Source organism: Temnothorax curvispinosus, unplaced genomic scaffold (assembly GCF_003070985.1).
Source record: "Temnothorax curvispinosus isolate PA1 unplaced genomic scaffold, ASM307098v1 QBEX01012381.1, whole genome shotgun sequence".
Taxonomy (NCBI): Eukaryota; Metazoa; Arthropoda; class Insecta; order Hymenoptera; family Formicidae; genus Temnothorax; species Temnothorax curvispinosus.
In genome coordinates, this window is record NW_020222161.1 from 1 (window position 1) to 9,229 (window position 9,229).

General features: G+C 44.2%; 1 protein-coding gene across 1 annotated transcript; it reads left to right on the plus strand.

Annotated features, from left to right (window-relative positions):
- The first annotated feature begins 6,634 nt into the window (after positions 1 to 6,634).
- On the plus strand, positions 6,635 to 7,837 carry LOC112462403. The gene is made up of 2 exons (XM_025028145.1): positions 6,635 to 7,108; positions 7,217 to 7,837. Exons 1-2 carry the CDS (start codon positions 6,635 to 6,637, stop codon positions 7,835 to 7,837), a joined length of 1,095 nt encoding a protein of 364 aa, XP_024883913.1.
- Positions 7,838 to 9,229: the final 1,392 nt, after the last annotated feature.

Consider the following 9,229-nt stretch of genomic DNA (forward strand, 5'->3'; position numbering starts at 1 on the left):
AGTTACTTATTAATTTTTTTAAAAGTAATTTATTCTTTACTTATTAATTATTAAAAAAATAATCCGAAATGGAAAAACCGCATTAATTATTTAAAAAATAATGCGTAATGAAAAAAATCGCATTGATTTATTTAAAAAGTAATGCGTAATGAACAAAATCGCATTAATTTATTTAAAAAGTAATGCGTAATAAACAAAATCGCATTGATTATTTAAAAAGTAATGCGTAATAAAAAAAATTGCATTGATTATTTAAAAAGTAATGCGTAATAAAAAAAATCGCATTAATTATTTAAAAAGTAATGCGTAATAAAAAAAATTGCATTAATTTATTTAAAAAGTAATGCGTAATAAACAAAACCGCATTGATTATTTGAAAAGTAATGCGTAAGGAAAAAAATCGCATTGATTATTTAAAAAGTAATGCGTAATGAAAAAAATCGCATTAATTATTTAAAAAGTAATGCGTAATGAAAAAAATTGCATTAATTATTTAAAAAGTAATGCGTAATGGAAAAAACCGCATTGATTATTTAAAAAGTAATGCGTAATTGAAAACCTTCGTATTGGTTATTAAAAAAATAATCTTTAATGAAACCGTAATACATTACAAAAAGTAATGCATTATTTTGAACCCTGGGGCCAATTATGCCCCATTCCTGAGATCCATCATTAGGACCACATCCACCACGTCACACCGAATAGGAATTACAATGACTCTACTCTATCTCTGCGCGACCAATTACTGAGAATGACTCTACTTCAACGTACGCGGACGGAAAGTTCTCGGGAACGACCGCTACACGCGAAAATTCTCGCCAAAGGAGCAATGTCCACAAAATAAGGACTTCTCGTAGAACGAACGGCCCGCGCAAAATAAAGGTTTCTCTCTGAGGGGACGAGACACAGTCCGGATTTCTCGCAAAAGTTCTCGCTAACTAAACGATACGCGCACAATAATTTCTCGCGGCAGAAACGATACGTGCACAATAATTCTTCGCAAAATAATCGATACGCGCACAATAATTTCTCGCAAAATAAACGATACGTGCACAATAATTCCTCGCAAAATAATCGATACGCGCACAATAATTTCTCGCAAAATAAGCGATACGCGCACAATAATTTCTCGCAAAATAAACGATACGCGCACAATAATTTCTCGCAAAATAAACGATCCGCGCAATATAACTCAAGGTTTCTCGCAACCTAAACGATACACGCAAAATAAAGTTTCTCGTAAACTAAACGATACACGCAAATACAACTCAAGGTTTCTCACAAACCAAACGATACACACAACATAGGAGTTCTCGCATAACACCCCTCGAAACGTAACGCGAAGCCTCGCCGTACGGTCCACACCGCGAGCACGTGATACTCACGCCTAATTCAGCCCGGGGCGTGCGGTATTCTCAGCCGGAGTAAATCTTACTCTCAATTTCTGAACGTTAATCGCGGTCGATTTCGGGCACCTTCTTCGAGAAAGCTGATTCTAAGTCCGGTATGCCGACGCCTCACACTTCCCGTACCGGGCGCGGTACTTTACGTATCCCGGAGGCCGACACGCCCCTGAACGGCCGGACGCGTGGAAAGCCCGCACGACGAAGTTTTCACTACGCGAAAACTAACTCTACCGGGAACGCCGATATCTTACACACTAATCGATAGGCCCGATAATCATAAACGGTAATCTCCGAATACTCTAAACGGTAATCTAACGCGACGGACTGTTGAGTCGACCGGCGAGGTTTTATCACGCGACACGCATCACCCTCGTGACGGGCGGCCGGCGCCGCACCGTTCTTACTATCCGATCTCAGGTCGGTTGAGTCGGGAAGAAACGGACGCCCCTTCGATATTCTTACGGGGAGTCAGCGGACGGGCTATGTCTTACCCGTAGAAACGAAACGAAACGAAACGAAAAGCGGATAATCCTCTAAATGGATTCACGGCAATGGCGCGTAGGCAAGGAAACTCTCAAACAAGCCTACGCGTCCCTCTCAAAATCTTATGCGACACGATACTGACACTCCGCCCGCCGTTCCCCGATACCTGATGTCTGAGATGGGTGGCTGGTTACATCTCGTCCTTCCTTCCTTCCTTCCTTTAATCTATCTCTTAGGGCCGCCGCCCTCGCTTAGTGTCTCGGTACAACTCTCCTCGGACGTCCGTCCACGCTCGCGGTCTCCTCAACAGTCTCTCGATCATTCCCGCGGCTTTGACTCGCGGCCCTCTAGATCAGGGCGCTTCACCGCACCGGCGGATGGCGCCACGCTGTCTAAACGGGCCCTCCGGCCGCTTCTTCCTGAAAACTATAAACTCGGCAGTACGCGCGCAATACAAAGATGGGAATGGGGAAGACGGTGACGGGCACACGGTGCAACGTCACAATATATATATATAATATATTTTTTTATATATTTTATATATATATATATATATATATATATTGTGACGTGACAAGTCGCGTCTCCTTCCCGGACGGGCTCGGCCGAGGGGAATTCGGGGATGCCTCTTCGTTAGAGCAAGAGGAGGGCGGTTGCGTATATTAATTGGTCTAATTAGCTGTTAAGTTTTTAAGAGATTGCCGGTGGTGGCCGGACTCAATTTGTAACGGCCGGGGGCCGCAACGAGGGAGGACAGAGGATTAAGGAGACGGCCAGGGGACATGGCTGAAAGTCGGATCGCCCGGACCTCCCCGCAAGTGCATGAGCGTCGCCGGCCGGAGTTCACTCCACACTCGGTCGTAACAGCGGCCGGATAGAAGCGATCTGGAAGACCCCGGGACACCACTGAGCAAAACGCCAGTCAGGCCAGGGTCCCGAGGGGATGCCGGCGGACGGGGCCGAGGCCCGGTCAGCCTGACCCCGAACGCCGACTCGATCATCGCGGCCCGGACAGCCGGTTGATTCGAACAGCCCGCGCCAAATCGGAGATAGTTGGAGCGGCGCCGCCGGAAGGAAAGGCGCGCGAGAGGCTGAAGCGCCGAGGAGCGCGCCTTAGAATTGGAGTGACGCCCCCGGAAGGAGCGGTGCACGTGTGGCCTAGGCGCAGGAGCGCTAGGATCGGCAATCCGGTCGAGCGACACGCTACAGCGCCGGCGCGGGGAACCGGCGCGATCCCGGCAGGCCGTCGTTTCCGAGACTGTCGTGCCGGCTAACGAGCGGAAAGCATCTCCCGGATCCCGAGCTGCCCGGACTACCGAAGGGACGACAACGAATTGTAAGGTCACCACTCTGGCGTCCCCGCGTTAAGAAAAGAGGGTTCGCTCGAGGCATCGGCCCGTGGCACACGTTGGTTACCGGAGCGCCACAGGGTACCTGTGGACAGAGCAAGGTCAGAGCGTGCAATACCTTGCGCTCGCATTGAAGTAGAGTCGGGTGGAAATCGTGCCAGGGCCTTGCCGAGAGTGAGCTCTCTAATGCGTAGAGACCATTTGTGCCCTCCCCGCGAGCACCGCCACGGCCGACAGTCGCGTGGCGTTGAGATGTGTGAATCGAAGTAATTGTGTCGCGTTTATGTAGCTTCTCGTCGAATTAATGTAAGTAATCGTATCGCGTTATTCGTAATCGTGTCGCGTTTCATTGCGATAGAGTTTATATTCGTAATCGTGTCGCGTTTTGGCCATATTATTTAAGCTCGTAATCGTGTCGCGTCTTGGCCATATTAACGAGAGTGATAATGAGAGTGAGGTCTTGCGTGGCAATAACGGGAGCGAGTTGTGCGGGTAACGGCGAGCCGCGAGTGGTCATGTAATTTGAAGGGCACTCGCCCTCGTATTTGAGTAACGTATCCGGGCCCTCGAGGACGGCGAATATTGTGTTTGGCGGGACGGAAAGATCGACGGGATCGGCGCGGGGCCGCGGAATCTCCGTGCTTGCGAGAGAATTCGGGATTCGCGTGGCCAGCCGCGGGATCGTCCGCGATACGAGTCTTTATTTCGTGTTCGGGGGCAATCGCCGGCCAGCGTGGTCGACTCGGCGAGATCGCCCATAATTTTTGCGTCGTGCGGAATCGAGGTGGCCCGGGTGCGCGTTGAGGGAGCAACTGAAGGTGCGGCGAGTCGGTTCGTCGGCCTCGTAGCGTAAGTTCGTTGTGAGTTTGAGGCCAGGTACCGCGATACCTGAGTCGGAATCGTAATTGTTTCGTATGTCACGCTTCGTGTGTTCGTCTGCGTTTATATGTTGCGTTACAGTGTGAAAGATTCGACATTACCGCGTGCACTTATTGCGTTATTGCGGCATTCGTGCGTCACCCTATCCGACATTTTTGCGGTAATACGAGAAACTCAGACCGATTATATTGATATTATCTGACCAAATATATTCTGTTATTATTATTTATTTTCTGGTGAGTGTGATTAATTGTGTGACGCCTCTCTCCGAATCCCCTGAAAGAGCCCTACGCCCTGAGGTATTGCCGGGAATATCGCGTCAGACATATTAGTGTACGGTGGTGCGATCCATCGCACCTGGCGCCCAATCTTTTGGTGTCGGAATTAGTTACGCGTACTGCCAATCCTCGATAGCCCTCCACCGGATTGCGAGACCGGGGGAAAAAGCGTCGCAATATATATTGCATATATTATATATATAATTTATATTAATTTTTGTATGAAATATTTCGTTCCGTGTAAAATAAAATAATAGAAATAATAAAATAATAATGTATAATAACTTTGATCGACTATGATCCAGCTTTCTTCGTAAGAGAAAAATAAGGCATCCCTCGTTTGTCACGTTTACTTTATAAAATGTATTTTCATACCTTGTCACTTTGGCTTCTGTTTTAACCGATCAATGTTGAAGTCTATTAAAATTGAATGTTTTGCATAATTTTAACATTGTATAATTTTTCCAACAAAAATTCGTTCAAATATAGCCAGTTATGCAGCATCTGAAAGTTAAATTAATCGGGGCGAGGGAAGGGATTTTACTACTCCAATAAATTTGTGTTGGAAAAATTATGTGCTAAAATTAAGGGGGAACATATGAGTAGATCGCAAGAAAAAAAGGTGAAATTTGGGAATTTTTATCTTGGAAACTATTAATTTGATTCGATCCGGGTTTTTTTATTTAAAAGTATCTACATTGAGGCACGTTCACAAATTTTTTTAAGAGAATTCATTTCCTCGGAGCGCTGTTCTTGTGGCCGACGTAAAATGTGACACGGTTCACGGTTCCCAGAATATCTCGAGAACAGCTGGACCGATTTGCTTCAAATTTATACACAATATTTTACGATAGTTTTTCTCCTTTCCATCGGGAGAATTTTTTTTACTCAACTAGTTTTTTTTTATTTTACACGGAACGAAATATTTCATACAAAAATTAATATAAATTATATATATAATATATGCAATATATATATATATATATATATATATACACTTATTTCAGAATATTAATATTTCATCATTAACATTAATAATTAATTCAATATACTGATGCTAATAAGCATCTTTATGTAAATAAGGCTACTGAATCTCATATAAATCTACAAGGAATTTATTACTGAAAATTATTCATTAAATATTATAATAATTTGCGTTATATAAACTATTCATTAGCATCATATTTAAAATGTATATTTTATACCAATAAACCTCTTGTTTATGAGATTAAGATTAAGATTTTTAAGATGCACCAGCATTATTTATATATAAAGAATTATATAATGCTTATTAGTATTGATATATTAAATTAATTATTAATTTAATGATAAATTATTTATTAATGTAACAAAATGAATATTGTAAGATTTGTTAATGGTGATTTCTGCCATTATTTACACTTACATTGAATTAAATTTATTGGCCAACTTATAATTTAAATTTGCACACATATGCTAATTGCTGGCTTTTGTCCTGTGCATAAACATTGTGTGCAAAAAATAATTTAAGTAATAAAATTATAATATACTAGCTGGTTACTCAGGCTTCGCCCCGGAGGACATGTGTATTAAGACACGCAAATAGTCTCTCTCTTTCTCTCTCTCTTTTTCTCCCTCCCCCTCCCTCCCCCTCTTCCTCCCTCCCCCTCCCTCCCTTTCTCCCTTTCCCTCTCCCTATCTCTCTCCCTCCCTTCTTTCCCCCTCTCTCTCTCTCTTTCTCTCTTTCTCTCCCTCCCTCTCTCCCTCTCTTTTTCTCTCACAGGTTATGAAATAAAATTTATTTCATAACCTGTATTGTCATCTCGACTTCTGTTTTAACGTTATTGCTGTTTTAACGTTATCTGTCACAATTGTATTGCAACTTCGGGCGTTACAAAGTTTATTTTATCGTAAAAAAGATATGCGAGTGATTATAGGTGATGCACCAAAGTCAACGCAATTGTGAACGACCATGCGCGCCTGCTCGAATGGGCAACCCGTCATACTGACCTGTATGTCTCTGCAACACTCTGTACGACGGCTACAGCGATAACGCGCGACGCGTGACATGCTCGTGTTGAACGACTCGGAGCACGCGACAGATAAGAATATCTTTACGACTGCGACGATCGACGATATCATCAAATCGACATTCGGTAGCGTTAAAACAGAGACGAAAACAGAGACGAGAAAGAAGCTCAACGCATCGAACGTTAAATTTTTACAATCTCTGGGATTCGCGGTACGAAACATCTGAACGATGACTGAAATTCTTAACATCGGAGGCGAGCCGGTCTTTGACGATCGCATTGTCAAGATCGAGACTCACACGTACAACCCGTACGCCAACACAACGTTCGAGTATAGCGACGAGATACGAAGACCCATACAACAGCAGGATCTGTATACGTTGCCGTGCGAAAGTTTTCTCTACGTCAAAGGAACATTGACGGTGACCGGAGCAGCCGGCCAAGCCGATAACGTGGTATTGGGGAATAATTGCGTCGCGTTCATGTTCGATGAAATTCGATACGAGCTCGACGGTGTGGAGATTGATCATTGCAGAAACGTAGGAATAACCAGCACGCTCAAGAACTACGTAACGGTATCGTCCGACAAAAGCGTGATCCTGCGAAACGTGGGCTGGGAACCACATAATAACCCCAACGGATACTTCAATTTCTGCGTACCGCTCAACCTGTTACTGGGATTTTGCGAGGATTACAAACGCGTGGTGATCAACGCTCGTCACGAATTAATCTTGATACGATCGCGCACCGACAACAATTGTCTGGTGGGAAGTCTCGCGTTGGAGCCTACTGTCAAACTACTCAAGATACAGTGGCGAATGCCTCACGTGGTATTGAGCGAGGTCAACAAGCTGTCGATGCTGCGCGCCTTGGAAAACGGACGATATCTAAGTATGGGTTTCCGTTCGTGGGATCTGTACGTGTATCCCCTGTTGCAGAACACGACCAAGCATTCGTGGGCCATTAAGACCGCGACTCAGCTCGAGAAACCGCGATACGTCGTCTTCGCTCTGCAAACGGGTCGGAAGAACGTCATGTCCGCGGACACGAGCCGATTCGACGACTGCAAATTGACCAACGTGAAACTCTACCTAAACTCGGAAGTCTATCCGTACGACGATTTGAATTTGGACTTTGGTAAACACAGATGGGCGATTCTCTACGATATGTACGCGCGTTTCTGCAAGGGCTATTACGGATACGAATATCTCAAGCTGAGTCTCACCGTTTCGACTTTTCTACGTAACGGCCCGTTCGTGATCATCGATTGCTCTCGACAAAACGAATCCGTCAAAAACGCCACCGTGGATGTCAGACTAGAATTCGATTGCATGGAGAACGTACCGCCGAATACCTCCGCGTACTGTCTCATCATACACGATCGCGTGATCGAGTACAATCCGTTGACCAACGTAGTGCGCAAAATAGTCTGAGTGTTCGCGGCAACGTCGACGAAAATTTTCTCTCTCTTTAACTCCCGATACAAATTTATGAGAGGGGAAAAAGGGGAGCAGGATATAAAAATCAGAGTGTCGCGAAACGCGCGTCATTCCTCTCGATTCACGCATCGAAGAAAGAGAGATATCTCTTCATGCCCGCACCAACGTTCGTCGACCTGCAAGGTTTCGTCGTCGGGATGAAATTTGTCGTGAAAGAGGTGGCGGTGCTGAGAAACGGGGCCGTTCTGGCGCATTACATCTTTACATGCCCCATGCCGTGAAATCTCCTCACAAAATCCGACAAATCGTGCGCTTCCTTGTTGATTTGCAATCACCATGGATTACGATGGGAAGACGGAAACGTGCCGTACAGCAAGATGAAGCGTTTAATTACGTCGGCCGTGCTCGGTGAGGAAGAGGACGACAACGATGACGACGACGACGACGACGGACGACGACGAGATGCCGACTCTCGTGTACGTCAAGGGATGTCAGAAACGAGAATGGCTGGTGGATCTGCTTGAAAATAAAGCGAGAAAAGACCTAAACATCGAGACTCTGGATGCGGATTACGAAGATATCGAATCTTTAAATATTCTAGATGCTACCAATACTATGCGATGTGGAAAACACGTTAAGAATTGCGCGTTGCAAAATGTATTAAAAATATTTAACTGGTGGTCGAAACGCCAGAAAGAATTGTCATCTTTTTAAAAAATAAATTTTATATGTATGTATGTGTAAATTTTACAATGTTTTATTTCCTTTTCCCCATTAGTCGATAGTGTACAAAGTTAAAGAATAAGTAGGTATACGTGACGAATTCTAACTCGATAGCTTCGAGGGGGGTATCAGGTTTCAGCGAACATGTCTGAACATGTTTCGCGGTTGATGTCATGCGGAAGGGAAGGGGGATACATCTTAATAAAAAAAAAACATCCTACCTTAGTCCCCTCTCCTAAATTTCGGAGCGCTGATTGGGCGTTCCAGAAACATTAATTTCCCCCTCCTTCATCATAGTTTTGGAAGTTGCCGCGTATATTCGATTAATTTTATACGACTAGTCTCGTATCGACTGCTTGTGCGAACGGTGTTCACTTCTCATATCCGAGAGAAAGAATGTATTCCGTTGAAGGAAGCAACGGCGGTAACAGCAGTGGCAGTAGACGTATGAATTATTACGTACCGATTCACGATGATGATGATGAAACTCCATCGTACGAGAACAAGTGTAACAAGTAAGTTTTTTCGTTTTTTTCTTAAAATTATAAAGCTTTATATTTTTTAAATTGCAAATTATAAATTGTATTATTTTTTTATTACTAATTTCATTATTTTCTACAGCATTTCGTTGAAGCGTCGCGCGGTTCGTATACTCAGCAGACG

What these genes read in the sequence shown, in the direction of transcription:
- LOC112462403 (XM_025028145.1), top strand. Translation starts at nt 6,635, where the DNA reads ATGACTGAAATTCTTAACATCGGAGGCGAGCCGGTCTTTGACGATCGC. An exon ending in GCGAGGATTACAAACGCGTG is followed by an intron (nt 7,109 to 7,216) that starts GTGATCAACGCT and finishes CTCAAGATACAG; the next exon opens with TGGCGAATGCCTCACGTGGT.